This window comes from Eubalaena glacialis, chromosome 1, assembly GCF_028564815.1.
Source record: "Eubalaena glacialis isolate mEubGla1 chromosome 1, mEubGla1.1.hap2.+ XY, whole genome shotgun sequence".
NCBI lineage: Eukaryota > Metazoa > Chordata > Mammalia > Artiodactyla > Balaenidae > Eubalaena > Eubalaena glacialis.
The window spans coordinates 1,062,576-1,081,226 of record NC_083716.1 but is presented as its reverse complement, the minus strand read 5'-3'; the positions used below and the strand labels follow the sequence as shown (position 1 = coordinate 1,081,226).

The following is an 18,651-nucleotide window of genomic DNA, read 5'->3' as shown; positions in this document are numbered from 1 at the left end:
CAGGTGACGCGTTTGTGTTGCTGCAGCCGTGGGAGCTCGTCAGCACGCCCACCCCGTGGCGGGTTGTGCGGCTACAAAGGGCAGGGACTGGGGTGGTTCTGAACGAAGAGCATGACTTCCAGAAACACCGTCAAGTCAAAAGCAAAGTGTAGAGAGCGTGTGAACAGCAGGCTACTGGGCATTTAAGAACCAGGTCATGTGAATATAGTAAAAATAAACCAATGGAAATATAAACCAAGCTTTTTCAAAAGGGATATTCAGGGAGGGAGGGAGACGCAAGAGGGAAGAGATATGGGGACATATGTATATGTATAGCTGATTCACTTTGTTATAAAGCAGAAACTAACACACCACTGTAAAGCAATTATACTCCAATAAAGATGTTAAAAAAAAAAAAGGGATATTCGTAGGAGGAAGGCGGAAACAGGACAGAAGGAACAGCAGTCGAGGCTATATTTTGTCTTATAGATTTTAACCTGACATCATGCAAGTATCTTACATAATCATTAAATTTAACATAAAAGGTAATCTCTAAAAAATGAGAGCAAAGTAAAAACATAACATTAATTGCACACCCAGGCCTCCGCCCCCCTGGGGTCTCAGGCAGGCTGACCTGGGCCTTTGGTCCGACGGGGACAGATTGTCAACTCAGTCCAGGAAACGTTCTCCAGACCCGGTGCCTGCATCTGAGCCTCGGCGGAGAAGACCCTATCCCAACCGAGGGCATCACCCCCACCCCCGTCTCACAGTCACAGCTAGAGAAAACAATAGAAACCGGAACAAAACCGAGCAACGTAGAAAATTATCCAAATTGAGCATAAAAGAAGTTGAAATCCTGAATAGGCCAATAAACAGAGATCTAAACAGAAATTAAAGCTCTACTATTAAAATATCACAAGGCACCATATGATCAAGCAATTCCACCGCTGGGTATGCACCCAGGAGAATTGAAAGCAGGGACCCAAGCAGATGTTTGTACACCTGGGTTCACAGCAGCCTGATTCACACTCACCTAAAGGTGGAAAGAATCCAAGTGTCCATCAATGGATGAGCAGAGAAGCAAAATGTGGTCCATCCACATAATAGAATGCTATTCGGCCTCTAAAGGAAGGAGATTCTGACACAGGTTACAACATGGATGAACCTTGAGGACATCAAGCTAAATGAGTTAAGCCAGTGAAAATGTGTGATTGCACTTATATAAGATACATAGATTAGCTGGATTCATAGAGATAGAAAAGTAGATTTGAGGTTACCAGGGGTCAGGGAGGGGTAGGGAGTTAGTGTTTAATGGGGACAGAGTTTCTGTTTGGGGCAATGAAAAAGTTCCCAAGATGATGATGATGGTTGTACACCAATGTGAATGTACCTAATGCCACTGAATTGTATGCTTAAAAGTGGTAAAGGTGGTAAATTTTATGTTATGTGTATTTTACTCTAATTTTTTTAAAAAGTTAATATCAAGCCAATGTATGTCCCAACTAATGGAGTCAAGAAACACCATTGCTCGAAGGTCTGGGGGCGGGGCTCTCTGACAACGGGGACAAATCCATGACATCTGCTTGGGCTGCAGCCATGGACTGGCCCTGTCCTGCGTGGGCAGTGGGCAGGGGCGGGCAGAGGGGGTGGGCGGCAGGCCGGCTTGCCTTCAACGATGCTGCCCACGGCCCCCCGAGACCACCTGTGTGGTCGCAGTCGAGGGTGTGATGGGAACATGAAGCCTGGGCCGAACGTCCGGGGCACAGCACGCAGGCACAGGTTTCTGAGATCCAGAGTCCAGATCGGCGCCTGGACGTCTCAGGAGAAGGGGCTTCAAGCCTGGTCAGGGAGCTGGACGGTGATGGCAAGGGCCAGAGCGCAGCACTAGCTGCCAGTGTAAATACCAGAGATCACAGGGCTGAGGACGGGCTGCAGGCAAAGCTGTCTTCAGCAGCCCCGGTGGTGGCTGTCGACAGCCAGGTTCGAATCCCAGAACCCGACACCTCCACGCTCTCGGCCCACAGCTGCCCTCTCCCCACAGCGTTTCTGCCATAAGGGATGCACGGAACCCCAGGCAGCTCCTCCTGGGTTAACTCAGCAAGATGTCACAGCAGCGCTCAGGAGGGCTGATCATTTGCCACCCGCCAAGGTGTTGCCATAGCAATCGCAAGCAAAGGCTTCTCACTCAGATGGCAGCGGGGGGAGGCTGGGCAAGGTGGCATCACTGGGGTACCCTGAGAACAGGGTCCAGGGAAAGAGGCAAGGCCGAGGGCCCCCAGGACTGTACTTGTCCTCCCTGCGACCACTCTCTTGCTCTCCCACCCACCCCATCCCCCCGGTCCACCAAGGGTCTGGGGGCAGGAGACTCCTCGGATGGCTGGGATCATCTTACTTCTTTCCCCACAAACTGGAGAAACACAAAGCCATGGGCCTGGGCTCTGGCCACTTCACCCCCTGAGGTTGGTGCTTTCCTTCCCTCCCCAAATAATCACCCAACCAGCCCTCCTTCTGCAGGAGCAAGAGGCCAGGGATGAGTATCTCACCCCCAGGTTGGGCCCAGGTGACCAGAAAAGGGTCCCTGGGCCTCACAGCTGGAGAATAGCCCCCATCCCTGCCCTATTTCACAGCGAGTGTCCTGACTCAGAAGCCACGGCCTCCTGACAGGCCTGGGCTGGGGGAGGGCAGAGGGTGGCCAGGCCCTCCTACCCCAACATTGACTGTAGCAGGCACCCCAGAAGCAGCCCCTGTGTCAGTTCCAGCCCAGCCTTTGTGCAGATGCAGAGAGAGGAAAAAGGGGCGCCGTGGGGTGTGGGGTATGCAGAGCAGTGGGTGAGAGGAGGCCTGGCCAGTGAGGGCAGGACCCCACCCAGAGTCAAGAAAAGGCGCCGGGAGCCAGAGGGGCTGGAATGCAGGACGGAGCCCTGGATGCCCCTGCTCAAACGCCAAGTCCCGCCCACTGTGCAGAGCTCCGCATCCAGGGCCAGGGCCTCTGGGACTTGCCAAGGGATGCCCTGCCCCTGCTCCCAGGAGCCAGCCTTTCCTCCTGCAGGGCTGTGCCCATCAGATGTCTCGACACTTACTTCCTGATGCTGCCCAGTCTGGCCGGCTGCCCACTGTTAGGGGGCTCTGCAGACCCCAGTCGAGAGTGGAGACCCACCTCTGCCCCACGGACAGCATCATGGGAGCACATTGCCCTCAGCTCAGAGCACATTTAGCCCCAAACGCCCCTGGTTAAGGCAGGAGGGGGCCTCACTATTCCTGGCAGGAATCATCCACAAGCTGGCAAAGCCAGGCCACCACCCTCCGCCCACACCTGGGACCACCCACATCCTGCACCCAGCACCGCCCCTGCGCTCAGCAGCTGAGGGCAGGCAGAGGGCAATGCGGGTGGAGGGGAGTGCAGCGGGCCGGGGGACAGAAGCCACCGTTTCCAATAAACGGGAAATAAAGTTGGAAAATAAAACATATTCACAGTAACAGAAAAGATAATACATAACAGCTGAACATAAAACAACTATAAGAACAATATATACTAAACACGGCAAAATGTGAAGGATCCCCGGGGGGTAAGATACCAACTTCCCTTCCATTTAATCCTAAAATGCGATTCCTACTCAAATTTCAATGAGCTTATTTTTGATCTTGACGAAATTTATTTGAAAGCTCAATTGGAAAAATAAATACACGAGAGCAGCTGACGTCTTGGAGGATCATGAGCCGGGCGGCTGCTAACGCGCTGAAGGCTTGGGGGTTAGAACAAAACGGAGTCCCTGAGTCAGGGCAGAGGCCGCAGAGGGCAAAGGACAGGCAGCGGTTCCCCCTGAGGACAGACAGACGGACAGATGGACAGAGCAGCCGAGCTTGCCAACTGAAAAATGTTAAATTCCAGAGGGAGTGAAGTTCTTTTCCAAAACAGAATATTTTCTTTGTTCTGAGTGTAAAAGTAGTAACGATCGTTGTAAACGAAGGCCAGTGTGAGACAAAGCTCCGGGTGGACACGGGCAGACGCGATGGTCTCCTGGGAACTCAGGGAGGATGCACGGGGCCTGGGGGCCAGATGAGGAGGGAGGCCAGGCTGGCAGGAAAGGAAGGAGGGAGGGGGAGGGAGGGGGAAGCGATGGGGAGGGGGAGGAGAGGGAAGATGGGGGAGGGTGGGCGGGCAGCGAGGAGGCACAGGTGTCCTTAGAGCAGCTCCTGGGCAAGTTCCATCTGGAGAGACGGGATATTTGATTCTTACCTCTAGCCCACCGCCCCACCGCCGGGAAAAAGGTGGGGAAGCCACAGGCGTTCGCTCTGAAAGTAGAAACACACCTTCCGTGTCCTCAGGTAACCAGAGCCCTAGGGAGAGTCCAGGCTTTCGGGAGGAGCGGCGTGGCCAGCGAAGGGCCAAGTGACACTGCCCACTTACACAGCAGAGCGGGGCCCAGCCCCAGGGGTCAGCGTGGTCCCGGAAGCTGCCGCCACGCTGTGCACACGTGCGAGCCCCCTCAACAGAGCCTGTCCCAGAGAGGCCCTGGGGGCTGCGACCCTGCACTGGGCTACAAACACCACTGATCATGAGGGTCGGGGGCTCGGAGCAAACGCTCATCGACAGGTCCCGCAGTAATCCTGTGATAGTGCAGCATGGAGCTGGAATTCAATTTCCTGGATGCAAATCAAACCTGGCTGGCAGTGCTGGCGGGGAGGCCCCACTGCGCGCGCGCGCGCGCGCGCGCGCACACACACACACACACACACACACACGGGGGGGGGTACGGGGGGGGGTGGGTGGGTGGCGGCGCTTGAGGGCTAGGCCATCACCGACACCCACAGAAAAATAGGCCAATTTTCTCCAAGTCTTAATTATTCCATCGAAACGATCTGCCTTGGAATAAACTGCAGCCATATCGTCCAGCTGGACAGAACTTAGGGAGACCCAAGCTGAGGCAGGGAGCTCATGCCCATCACACCTGAAAAGCACCCTGATTCCCAGGAGCCACTGAGTACAGGCCCCGGGCTGGGCAGCTGGAGGCCGGGGGAGCCTGAAGGACTGCCTGGGACCTTCCAGTTCCTTCGACGGCCCCAGACAAGGAGGCAGAGCCTTGCTCCCCAGGCCCCCTCCCCAGCAGGGGCCCCATAAGTCCCGGGCGCCAGGGACCCGTGGCCATGCACGTGGAGGGCAGGGCAGCCCCGAGCAGAGGGGCCCAGAGGGCAGCCACACGTCAGGCTCACCTGGGCCGCAGCCGGGGAGATGGGTGCCCAGGAGGGGGACGCACACCCCAGGGTGGCCCCAGGAAAGGGCAAAGCAAGGGTGCCACAGCTCACCGATTGGGCCCCAGGGCAGGCGGTGAGGCCACAGCTGGAGGAGTCAAGGGCGGGGAGGTGGCCCTGCCCTCCTCCCAGGGGGGCCCGTTCCCCGTGCACAGTCCCCACGTGGCCCCGGGGAAGCCCAGGACTCTGCTCCAGGCCCTGCTGGGCACTCACTGCACGCCGAGGGGCCGCTGAGCTTCATGAGAGCTGTGTCCATGTCAGCTCAGGGCCCAGGGCTGGGGGCTTCTCAGAGCCAAGGATTGAAGGGGAGCAGGGGCTGCGAACGGGGTGGGGTGGGGCCTCAACCCCGGTGGACCCACAGCTGGAAGGAGGGGGCAGGGGCGTATGTGGAAGAAAGAAATTTGAGGGCGGCCTTTGTGGATGTAACAATGCAGGGCAGCCTTGCCTCACCCTGAGGATGGGTTCCTTTCAAGGAATTTTCTAGGGCAGCAAGGAGGGCCTGCCTTGGGGTGAGGCAGGAGACGCCCCAACACAGGATGCTTATGAGGGCCCCCCCGACCACGGGACCCTTCAGTCCTGTGGCTGGAACCGTCCTGGTGCTCATGAACTGAGCAGAGACTAAGCCATGAGCAATTCCAGAGGAACAGGCCTCTGGGAGTTTGGTTCTTAATGAGCCAGACCCGGAACATGGGGCAGAGGCAGGCAGGACCCCACAGGCCAGCCCCAGCGGGTAGGCGGGCTATGCGCTGGAGGTGGCAGAGGTGGCGGTCTGGGACCTACAGCTTGGTCCACGGGGCTGGTGCCCCCAACACTGACCCAGGGGCTGGTCTGAGTTTCCCCAGCGCAGCCTCGGGCCTGGGGCAGGGAGGGAAGTAGGCCAGGCCACGCTGGGAGGTAGAGAAGGGGGCAGGGAGCGGGGTCGGGGGTGGGGAGGAAGGGAAAGGGGAGGAGGAGAGGCTGGCTGGGACGGGCCCCCAAAGGCAAAGGTCTGAGCCCGAAGCCCCACCCGCCGGGCTCCCCACTCCACGCACCCCTGTGAATGAACCCTGTCTTCGACCCCCGCCAGCCGCTGCTTCTGCTGGGAAAAGACCCAGCTACTCCAGCAAATGCTCTGGGCAAGCAGGGGCAGTGAGGTCAAAGTAGGGACTGCCCAGCTCACAGGGACCAACTGCAGCGCCCCGGGGCCCCTGCCCACCTTCTGCTTGTAACCGATGGCTGTGGATCCCTGTAGCCCACGCCCCGACTACAGTGAGTGGGGCAGGGCAGGAGCACGTGGTCACACCAGCCAATCAGAGGGCTGCCCTGGGCCATCTCAGGCCAGGGCGGGAGGACAGCAGCCCTTGTCTCTCTGGCCGTGGTGCTCGGAGGTCATCCAGAGCTGAACCGGTGAGAGGGGGCCCGGGTGGGCAGAGACCATGAGCCCTGGCAGGAGCCCAGCCCAGCTCAGCCGCCTCGGGGGCCTTCCCCACCCCTGCCCTTCCGCACCCTGGTGACATTAGCTCTTATCTGTCACCCCTTTCAGCTCTCTTGAATTAAGCGTGTCACCTGCAGTCTGAGATTCCGGGAACGACACACAATGCCTGGCCGAGGGCTGCCACGAGCATCGTCATGGAGGTCCACAGCCCCACTACACCTGTGGTGCTGACCTGCCCCTCCCCCAAGGAGGCCCGCCGCTGGGGGCTCACATCTGCACAGACACGGGCCGTGGGAAGCCTCCCAGCTGCCAGCGCTGCGTGGGCACGGGCACGGGGGTGGGCGGGAAGTGTCCTGTCAGCAGCATCACTCTGCCCGGCCTCTCTGCTCTGAGGACGGTCCCAGCCTCCTCGCGGGGTCAGGTGGCCACGACGCCCCAGAAGGCCCACGGACAGAGCCCCGTCCACCCCCAGGCTAGTGGGGGTGTGTTCTCCCCACTCGTGGCTGCTGGGCCGGACCGCCGCCAGCTTCCGCTCTGCCTTGGAGAACAAAGCTCTCTACCCTGGGATACGATTTCTCCAAGAACTGGGGACTGGGGAGGGGCTGGGGGTTGTTAACTGGGTGCAGGATTTCCGTTTCACAGGCTGGAGATGGCGGGGTGACGGCCGCACGACAGTGGGGATGTACTCAATGCCACTGAGCTGTGCAGTTAAACATGGTTCAGGTGGTACCTTTCATGTGCTGTGTAATTTACCACCACAAAAAACTGAAAACAAAACCAAACACAATATCCAGTCTTGTATCCAAGGACCAGATACAGCAAATCTGGATAATGCATCTCCAGGAGCTACTGCCCTGAAGGGTAGAGCAACCACGAGGTAAATGGCCACCTTGCTGGGGGCAGACGGGTCACGTCACACACACCAACCACTGTGCCTCTGTGCATGGGGGTGCGGGGGGGGGGGGCGTCGGTGGGCCGCTGAACATTCACACCCACTTGGCCGAGAGGGGCTCCCCAGCAGTTCGTAAAGCCAGTCTTCACTGGGCGTCCGGGCACGGCTGAGCCGGTGCACACCCTCTGAAATAAGGCCACATGTAAATAGGTGCACACGCGGCCCCGCCGTGCACGCTGGAGCCTGCTTCAAATCCTCCCTCTCCTCATGGGGTCACCGCCCAGCCACCGAGAGCAGCAAAGGACCAGAGCCCACACTCCAGACACATACCCGGCACCCGGCACCGGCAACCGCAGCCCAGAGACCCCTGGACGCCTAATTAGGGAGCAGGAAGCAGCCCTCCAATTACACTGTAACTTGCGTCTGAAGATAAAACCCTGGCAGTACCCCACACTTCCTCCTGTCACCCCACTCTGAAGAGCCCCATTCCTGGGACCCTGTGGCCAGCTGGATTTTCAGAGCCAAGAACGGTCGGAGGAGCCAGAATCCTGGGGTCTGCAGACACTGCGGGTCGGGCGGGCTGCCCAGCTGTGCACCTGAGGGGAGGACGAGCCCCTCGCATGGGTGCAGGGGGCCCAGCCTGGGGGGCGATGGGGGTGGGGACAGGGCAATGCGCCGCCCACCCCAGTCAGTCTTTGCCGCAAGAGTTCCCAGCCTCCCTCCCCGGCCCATTTCCCAGTCATCTGGATGACACCCATGTCTCCCCGTATAAGCCATCCCTCCCAAACCCAGTCTCGGCTGGTGTCCTCCCCCCAGGGTGGGGGGCACCTTCCCCTAAGCCCCACCCTGCATGCCCCCCTCGCCTCCCACACGCCGGTGCTCCCGTGGGAGAAGCCAGGTGGCAGAGACTGTCTCAGGCGCCACCAGCGTCTGACAAGCTCACCAACCAAGGACCTCATCTTTGGATCGACCATCTTTGCACAATCAACAAAAGGCCCAGGTCCCTCAGTCATCTCCTGACTCCGAGAGATGTTAAAAATACTCTCTCCCTAATGCACACAGCATTTCAATGGATTTGTGCAAAGGGGCTAATTTGCTCTGGCTATAATTACCCCAGGCCTGGTAACCTAAGGCAGTACTCACTGTGATACAATGAGATGGAGATAATTAACAGCATTCAAATACCCTGGTAGTCTGCTGTGGCAGCACAGCAATCCCTTTAAAAGGCTTACAGGGCTTACACAGACCGCGTCCAGACAGCTGTGTGGGGCCTAGGGGAGCAAAGGCCTCACCTGCCAAGGCCTCTGAGCTGAAAAGAAACTGTCCATTCAGAAGTGATTCACTACAACAGACCTGGCAAGGCAGAGTCCCGGGAGCTAATTTTAACCTTTGCAGAGCACTCGTTAAGCCTCTTTGAGTTGTAATTACCCCCCATCTCTAGGCAGGACAAGGCGACAATCAGGAAGCCGGATCTGGCCAAGAGAAACTGAAGCAAAGTGGAGAATGGGCTCCGGGGGTCTCTCTGGAGAAGTGCAGCGTGGCCGCCCACCATGGGTCCTGCCCCTGCCTGACCTGGAGGAACGGGCACAGGTGAAGCCTGGCGTCTGGGCTCCAGCTGCAGCAATGGTGTCCGAGCGTCACTGTGGCTCCAGACACCGGGCATCAGCTACACCACGAGCGGCTTCTATATAAAACGCTTCCCGGGCTCCCCTGGTGGCGCAGTGGTTGAGAATCTGCCTGCCAATGCAGGGGACACGGGTTCGAGCCCTGGTCTGGGAGGATCCCGCCTGCCGCGGAGCGACTGGGCCGGTGAGCCACAGCTGCTGAGCCTGCGCGTCTGGAGCCTGTGCTCCGCAACAAGAGAGGCCGCGGTAGTGAGAGGCCCGCGCACCGCGATGAAGAGTGGCCCCCGCTCGCCGCAACTAGAGAAGGCCCTCGCACAGAAACGAACGCTTGCCTCTCAGACCTGGAGCCGGCTCTGTCCCTAAGGAAAGCTGTCCTGCTGCAACACGGCCTTGGCACGGAGAGCGAGGGTGTCACGGTCTGAGCCCCGGAAGAGCCCGGGGGCCGCGCCATCTGCACCCTCAGCTCCTGGCTGAGCTACAAGACCCCCGAAGACCTGGGCTAAGAAACCCTAGCAGCGGGGAGCTCGGCCGACAGTCCACCCCGCGGCCCCAGCGTCACCGGCCTGCTCGGCAGGAAGCACACCCACACCCTCCACCCATAGACCCAGCTGGGCCGGCCTCGCTCACACCGCTGTCCAGCCTTGGCCCCCTGCCCAGTGGCCTTACCTTGCCGAAGCTGCCCTTCCCAATGGCACGGAGAATCTGGAAGTGGTCCAAGTTCACTGCAGAGAGAACAGAGGGATGCCAGGTGAGGTGGCAGAAAGGCCCTGTGCCTGCCATGAGCCCCCCGGCTGGAGCAGTCCCCGAGTGCCCCTACGCTGCGGGGAGCCTCCCACACCGCAGGGCGCCCCTGCAGCCCTTCGGCGGCCCACCTCCCCCAGGGCCTGGCGCTGCAGGGCGGGCCTGAGCCAAGGCAAAGGGGGGCTCCTGGGGACTGTGCAGCCCCTCTTGCCGGGCTCACTGTGGGGTGAGGCCAGGCCGCACCGCCCACAGACGGGACACGATCAGACAGGGCAGCTCAGCTCAGCCCCAGGCACCCCGCAGCCCCCAGTGAAAGCGGCCCCCAACCCGCAAAGACCCATAAATAAGTGGCCCACCCTCTGAGTCTTGGCGGGGCTGTGCCCTGTGGGCATCTCTGGACCAGCTTGAGGGGAGCCTGCAAGGGCCCCGGGATGGATAGTGGGGCCGTCCACAGCCTGAGCGAAACCACTCGACACCTTATTTCTACCGACTTTCTTCACAGAGTCAGACAGTGAGCCCCATCCCGGGGAAACTGCAGCTCTTCTAACTGTCACAGCCCTGCTGAAGGACGCTCCCGCCGTGCACACCAGCCTGTCGGCGTGAAGCCCCGTGGAGGGGAGGGGGCGTGGACAGCTTTCCGGGGCTCCCACTTCTGTTTCCAACCTGACGCTCTCTCTGCACACACGCCACGGGGGTTCACGACGTCCACGCAGGTTTCCCCTCATACTGCTCGGGGGATCGGGTCTCTATCCAGGCCCGGGCCAGCCTGGCCTGTGGGACCCCAGGTCTGTGCGCCCCCAGGTCTGTGCCCCCAGGTCCATGCGCCCCCAGGTCTGTGACCCGCCAGGTGTCTGGGGTGGTGACCAGGTGTGGGAGGCCTGAGACACATGGGTCCATGGGGCACGGACCTGGGGGCACAGTCCGTGAAGAGGCCGCCCCAGGCTGCCCCCGCCTCCCTGTCCCCAGCGCCCACCCAGCTCAGAGCTTGCCTCCCGAAGCCGCTCCGATACTCGGGCACCGTGGCCTCCGTCCACGCGGCTCTGTGCTCCCCGCTGCACCGAACACAGCCAGAGAGGCTTGTCCGTTCTGCTGTCTTGTTACAGTGCCGCCTCGTTCCCCAGGGAAAACCTAAATACACTCCGCGACTGCCCCGCGCGCTGGGGCTGCTCAGGCCGTCAGAGGAACCCCAGAGGCCCTGCTGCCCGCAGCACCTGCTGCCGACGTCTCCGCCAGACGGTACGGGAAAGCCGGTCTCCAGCGGTGCCTATGTGCGTGTCCGTGTCCGTGTGCATGTGTGTATGCATGTGCACACGTGTGTGCGTGTGTATGCATGTGCGTGCGTGCGCGCGTGTGCGTGTGCGTGTGGGGTGGGGCGAAAGTGAGGGAGGAGGGGGCCCAGCACGAGACCCCAGCACAGCACCTCCTCCGGAGCTGCGCGTCTTCGCCTGCCAGTGGGGCTCACCCCTCCCGTCTGGGGATGGAGCCTGGCACCCAGAGGTGACAAAGGCGCCGAGACCGGCACGGCAGGAGGACACTGCCGCGTGCTGGTGGACACCGCAGGGGTCCCTCTAAGCCACGTACTTGTCAACCCGCACTAGCACAGCCGGGCTGACCAGGTAACCCCGGCACAAGCTCCCACACCCAGAGAGGTGGATGGCGGGGTGGCCCCAGTCCTTGTAGGGACAGTGTCCCCGTGCCAACCTGGGACCGGCCTCTGCCACTGGCACCCATGTGACCTCGGGGTCTGAGGAGGCCCTCGTGGGCAGCGGGGAGAGGATGGGGCATCAGGAGCACAGGGCTGTGGCTGCCGTGCAGCGGGGAGACGGGCTCTGCTGGGTGGCTCAGGGCCCAGGGACCCCCCCCCACCCCGCCCTCCCAGTCTCCTCCAAGGCCCGGCCTGTTGCCGCCTGGAGGCCCCTGGGCTCCTTCCTCCCTTGTCAGAAGCACAGGAGGCCCGCACGCCCACGTGCCCGAGGTCAGCGCAGCCTCGGCTGCTCCCACACAGCTGAGGACGAGGGCCGTGTCCCAGGCCCAGCCCAGGAACCACCGGAGGGCCTGCGGGGGCCATCCTGCTGTGCACGGCGGCCCGGTGCCTTGGGGGCAGGAGGTCCAGTCCAGCGGGCCCGGGCGCAGAAGTTACACCTTCCCTGCGGGGCAGCTTGCTGTGCCCCAGGCCCCCCCACCACACACACGGCCCCAGCAGAGCCCCGCGCATGGGCGCCCCAGGCCCGTGAGTCAGCAGGGTGCCTAGCTAGGAAATCACCATTTTTAGAGAAAAGCACAAACGCCAGACTTTCACTTTTTCAGGACAGGAAAGGTGGGAACGAAGCTGCATTAAGAGGTCAGAGCACAAGGAAGCCCACGTCCCTCCCTGTAGAGGGAGCTTAAACAGGGTCTGAATGGATGGCTCCTCTCCTCCCAAGAGACGCTGGGAGGCTAAGGGCGCCGAGCCAGGCCGCGGGGGAAGCCGAGCGCTGCGGGGAGCCCGGCCTGCGGTCTGTGCTGGGCGGCCCTCGGTGCCGGCCCTGTGTTTTTGACACAAGTATCCCCACTTCCTAAGACACCGGCCAGGCGGCCGCAAGACGCAGGCAGCACAGCGGGCAGTCAGGGAAGACGCCGGTGGGACAGGACCCCAGGCGTGGCTGCCAGGCATCTCGAGAGCAGTGTGGCCGGGTCCCCGGGCAGGCCCAGTGCTGGGCAGGGTGCACATGACATCAGACCAGAAGCCACGAGCAAAGAACATGCCAGAGGGTGGCAGCCCCAGCACCAGTGACCCTGCCCAGAGGTGTGGCCGGCCTGGACCCCTCCAGGTGAGCCTCAAGCCCACCTGGCTAACCAGGGTCACTCTGCCCTCCAGTGACTGGGGGCTGCTCAGGGGACCCAAGGACCACTGCTCCACCCTGATGCCCACTCCCAGTCTACCCCCGCCCACCTGCTGGGGCAGGGAGCACCTGGCAGTGCCCACTGCACACAGCGGCTCACACCCCCTCCCGAGACCCCGCCCCACAGCCCTCCGAGCGGAACCTGAGACCCCCTGCTGCTCTGGGCCCCTTCCCCACCCCACGCCTGCTTTTGGCCACACACAGCGCTCTGGATGCACGCCGGGGAGGACCAGCACCTCCCACGAATGCCCCACCCCCCGGCCCAGTGCCCATGCTTTCAGCCCCGCCTCCGGCTCTTGTCTGGGCCTTCGAAGGAGGCGGGAACAAAGGAAACCCACTGACCGAGATCTGTCAAACCAGTGGTGGACGGGTTTGCTGACAGCGATACTGTAATTAGGAGGATGTAGTGAGAGTGGCACTGCAAACACCACCGTCACCCAGACGTCTGCAGGGGTCACTGATAAAGTGTGTCAAGTTCCCCCAACGCTGAATCCGGGCACATCTCACCAACGAGAGGAGGGGGCTGGGCTGCCAGAGCCCCGAGGAACACGGGGACGTGTGCGTGTGCACGGGGGCAGGGGTCCCAGGGCAGAGAGGGGTCGGGGGACACTGTGCTCGTCCACTTTCCTCCCAGCTCCCCGGCCACTGCATAGGGGTCAGAGCCACTGCCAGGCAAAGCCCCACCCCCGCCGTCGGCGACCCAGGGAGGGGCTGGGGCCCCGGGGACCGAGTAACGGTCCACCAAGACTCCAACATGATTGACGCTGCTGTGGGACGCGGCAGCACACCCTCCCCTGTGTCCGACACCCCCGGGTCATAACGTGGGGAAAAGGAAAAGGTAATTCTGACCCGACACGCCTCTGCCGGGAGCCTAAGCCCTGCACGAAGGAAACGTGTCTGCATGGGACGGATAAATATTTTAAAACAAGGGTTTTGAGACTGTTTACTCTTCAAGGAAGGCTTTTATTTGCAGAGTTGGCCAGCGGAAGCACAGCCGTTGCTATGAAAATAGGTCATCTTGACCCAGCCGACAGCATGAGTGGAGGGAGGTTTTCATCCTATTTCACAAGGGTTGAGGCGCCAACACCAGCCCCCTGCCCTGCCCACGGCCTTGGGGGAGCCCCCCCAGGTCCTCTCGGTGGGCCCTGGCTTGGGTCAGGGTCACGGGCCTGAGCCCAGTGGTCATGAGCCGCTTCCCTCACCACCTGTCTCAGCGTTAAACCCAGGAGCCCAGACAGAGCTCTGTCCCCCCAAGGAGTCTTCAACCGTGTTCCCAGATTGGATGTTTCTCATCCAATCTCAGGGCTTCCCCAGGAGACCACCACCCCCAGGGAAAAGTCAAGGAGCTCTTTTCCAGAAGCACGGTCAACAGTCTTATGGCTCTGTTTCCAGGGGGACTAACAAATCGTCCCTGGCTTCCCACTCGCTCTCCCTTTGCTGTCCAGACACAGGAGCCCTGGCACTGTCACGGGCAGCTGCACCAGCGGTCCTGCCAATGGCTGGGAGGGGACAGGCCACAGGCTCACGGGCAAAGGGGGTGGAGGGAGAAGAGGGGGCCGCTGTTCCCCGAGCACCTAAGCGAAGCAGCAGAGAAAGCCAAATGCTGGCTCTTGTGCAGTGACCACAGGATCCCAAGAGAAAAGGCAAGGTAATGTCTGAACACTCTTTCCCTAAAAATAAAACTACCTGCCCTTCGCGTGCACCTGGCCCAGCCTTCTTTCCCATCCAAGGAGAGGGATACCCTGGCACTGACCACCGTCAGGGTCCAGCACTCGGGTCGGCGCCCACCCCCATGGGCAGAGGGCCCCTCCCAACAAGCCATCCTGGGGAAGCACTGGGTCCTGCTCAGATTCCAGGTGTGGAAGGCAGTCCTTTCATAAGCCAGGGCTTTTCTTAAAACAGACAGAAAGCTGCCCCCAACGAGGAAGGCAAGAGAGAAGATGGGCCCTGGAGAGTGAAAACAGATGGGCTGCGGAGTCGTGAGTCATCGCTATGGTTACCGGTCAGGATGCTGGAGCCCAGGGGTGGACGCTCCCCACAGGCCTGGAGGGGCAGCCCTGCTCCCGACCCCTCACCCCCACGTCCTAACGTCTCGGGGCCTGAGACGGCGTGCGGAGAAGCCTCGGCCAGAGGGCAGCCCCAGGCCCGGGCTGGACCCAGAGCCCAGACCAGACCTGCCCCTTCCCATCCTGCCCTCAGAGCATCCTAACCCTCGAGAGATCCCCACACCAAAAGTGGGGATTATGTGCAAAGCTGTAATGCACACATTGTGGAAATTCATGCAGAAGTTGGATTTTGTCATACATCCTATGACCCGAAAAACCCTCCAAGAAAATCATCCCTGTCCCTGCAGAGCTGTACGGCCACAGTGCAGCTCTCGCCCGGCCCGCAGAGGCCGGCACAGGCCCACCCTGCCTCCTGGGGCGCCCGGCCAGCCCTCCTGTGTACACGGACACCTGCACACACAGGGGAGCCGGTCAGCGGACGGTCACTTCAGAGACACGCCGAGGCCTTGACCTGCTCACCACCACTTGTCCTCCAAGGCCGCAGGTCTGCAGGGACCGAGACCCAACAGGCCGAGAGCAGCGGGCCAGGAGGGGGCCCTCTGCGGAGGCCCCAGGGTCATCATCGTGTTTACTTCTCAGAGCAACCAGGCAACAAGGGTGGGTGTTCCCCGAGCGTCCAGCAGACCCCAGTGAGGGACCACAGAAGAGAGGGATGGAGTTCTCCACCTGCCGGCTCGACCCTGCGTGGGACCCTGCGACCAGGGGTTTCCTTGGCCCCCGGGGACGTCTCGAGAACCCCGGGCGGGAGGGTGAAACTCGGGGAGAGGGGAATAGGGCGTTTGCTCTGGCCTGGCCTCTAGACTCCCAAGAAGTGGGGTGGGCAACCTCGAGGTTCCTGGGCACTTGGCAACAGCCGAGCATCACGAGCGCTGCCCACTAGCGTGGGGGGACCCGTCAGGCACCCCCAGCCGCTCTCCACTGTCCTGCCCCAGTCAGGACAAGCAGCAGATCCCGTGGACAGGGGACAGGCCTCTGTGCCTGAGCCCTCCTCCCGTGGCCCTGGCATCCGTCCTGGCTCCGCCCCTTGGCGGGGGAGGGGAGGGTGGGGCAGCTTCTCAGCACCCCTCCCCTGCAGGGGCCGGCCCTTCCCTCCCTCCGAGACACGCCTGCGCCCACTCCGGCCTGGACACCCTGCTCCCTTCAGGCCCTTCTCCAGGAAGCCTCTGCAGGCCCCTCGAAGGGCTCACCGCCCGCCCCATGCCTCCTGCCCGTCTGTGTCCCCCCAGCCCGTCGGGGGCGCCCAGAGCAGCCCTGTACCTTCCACCACCACGGCCCCTTCCGAGCACAATGCCCGGCCTGAGGGCGGGAGCGACGCCCTCGCCCTGTCCTTTCTGAGAAGCCGACTCGGCCAGGATGTAGCAGCGGCCAAGAGACAGCAGAGGCCTCTGGGGACCCTGGGTTCTGGAACAATCTGGCTTCTGGTGCCCAGGGACGGCTGGGAACCCAGGGGGCCCTGCGTGGCTGGGCCGGAGACCAGCAGGCTGCAGATGCTGTGCCGGCCCTGCCCGGGGGGTTCTGTGGGAGACCACCCCCCCCATGGCTGCGTCCAGAAAAAGCTTCGGCCCATAAATCACCCTCTGTTTAACCTGGATTCCGTCTGTCTCAGATCGTCTGGAATCGTGTTCCAGCGTTTGATACCAACATCCCCAGACAGCACCGGAAACTTTCATAAATTAGTGAGACGGCAACAGCCAGATCAATAAAGCATCTCCGGCCGGCTGGGCCCAGCTCCACCGGGACCTGCGGGGAGGTTTCCCGGGACACACAGCCCCTCCACCTGCCGGGGCGGGGGCAGCTACGCCTCCCCCCAGGCTGCTGTCTGAGGCCCGCTGCTGGCTGTCTCCCACCGTCCCCGGGTGTTCACCCCCAGCCCCCCCGTACCACCAGCAGGACAGACCTCCAGGACCCCGAGGCCACGGGGCCCCAGCACCAGCCAGGGAACCTGCCCGGGGGCTCCCAGTGCAGACGTGCAGACAGACAGGAGTGCCCCAAGGACCGGGCGCTGGGAGGAGGCGTCCCGGCTCAGGTGTCGCGTGGGGGCAGGGATGGGGGAGAAAGCCCCAGGGGAGCAGCCGAGCCCTGAACCCCGAACCCCGAGGCGGGTCTGCCCGTGCCAGGCACGCTGACCCCCCGCTCTGGGTGCCCCTCCCTCCTCAGCACTGCTGGGAGGCTCCAGCACACGTGAGCCCCGAATTTGGGGTGTGTGCCACCCGGCTGCTGGGGGCCAATACTGGGAGCACAGCAATGGATCCGCCAGGGAGAGAATCAGGCCCCGGGCGCAGACCACCAGGAGAGGGACAGAGCAGGGCACCCCCTCTGGGAACAAGCAGCTCCCTGGGGGCCTGTGTCAGCAGCAGCCCAGCTCCCAACCCCCGAGAGGGGGACCCGGCCGGGAGCACGTGGTCAGAGCAGGCCCTGTGTCCCGGGGCACCAGCTGCGCACAGAGGGGCCCTGGGCCACACACAGGGAGCCTGGCTCCTGGAGGGGATAAGGAGAGGGTCCGGATCTGTAGGGATACGGGGAAGGGCCCTGGTTAGAAGTCGAGGCCAACACTTGGTGGGAGACGCTTGGCTCGGCACAGGGGCTGGCAAAAGTCCCATCTTTCCATCCATCCTTCCGTCTGCCTGTCTGCAGCCTCTGGGCTCCCGACCACAGCCCTGCCAAGCCACTGCCGCCTTCCCCAGAGAGGCAGGGCAGAGGGGCCTCCGAAGAAGGGGTGGAACCTGACGGCCAGAGACTGAAGCAAGGGGGAACCGAGGTCCCCGGGTGCCACCAAGCATCAGTGCCAGGAAGAGGGGGCGCAGGCCCAGAGCCTGGCACCCACCATCTACTTTCTGTCCCTGTGGATTTGACAGCTGTAGGGACCCTCATGTGAGTGGAATCCCACAGTACCCGTCCTTTTGTGTCCGGCTTATTTCACTGAGCACAAGGTCCTCCAGGCTCATCCACGTCACAGCGCGCGTCAGAATTTGCTTCCTTTTCGAGGCTGAACGATCTTCCACGGCATGGAGAGTCCGTGGTTGGTTTATCCCCCCATCCGTGCTGGGCACCGAGCTGCTTCCATGTGTTTGCTGCTGTGAACGTGAGGGTGCAGATGTCTCTTTGAGACCTGCTTTCAGTTCCTCTGGATAAATACCCAGAAGAGGAACTGCTGCATCATAGGGCAATTCAGGTTTTTTTGAGGAACCGTTACGCTGTTCCTCCACATCCTCACCAGCACTTGTTGTTTTCTGTTTTTTGGGGGGGCGAGGGGGGGCTCCAGGGATCCATGAGCAATCGGGTGCCCGAGGTGCCAGGGTAGGGGCGCCACGTGCTGCCTGACTGAGAAGGTGTGTGTATGCGTGTGTGTGCGCGTGCCCACGTGCACTTGTGTTTGCACATTTACACACACATGCATGCATGGCTGTGTGTGCAGAAACTGACCTGTGCCCAGACCTGGCGGGGCCCCTCATCTACCCGAGTTCCAGGCCCCCAAAGGCTCCCACACCCTGGGGCTTCGGGCTGTGCCACCTGCAGCATTGCTTGGACTAAATGCTGCTTTACCCCCCTCTTCTCCAAGTGGGGCCCCCAGACCGCAGGCTGGGAGATCGTCCTTCCCCCACCTGAGTGCCTTCCCCTGAGGCCTCCTGGGACGCCCTGGCCAGGTGGGAGCACCAGCCCTGCACACCCTCCCCTCTGTCGGGGCTGGGATGTAAGCGACCGTCTGGGGACGCACACAGGAAGTCAGAGCCTCCCCTGCAAAACGTTCACCTCAGACCATAGGGGACGGGGCCCCTGCTGGGCAGCTGACTTCAGTGGAGGA

At 61.7% G+C, this 18,651-nt stretch overlaps 1 protein-coding gene across 1 annotated transcript in view; it reads right to left on the bottom strand.

Moving 5' to 3' along the window:
- Nucleotides 1–18,651, bottom strand: part of STK32C (serine/threonine kinase 32C) — an 82,464-nt gene that overhangs the window by 25,617 nt on the left and 38,196 nt on the right. The window contains exon 2 of the mRNA XM_061191701.1: nt 9,827–9,882. Within this exon, the coding sequence (XP_061047684.1) occupies nt 9,827–9,882 (56 nt within the window). The remainder of the gene's footprint in view (nt 1–9,826; nt 9,883–18,651) is intronic.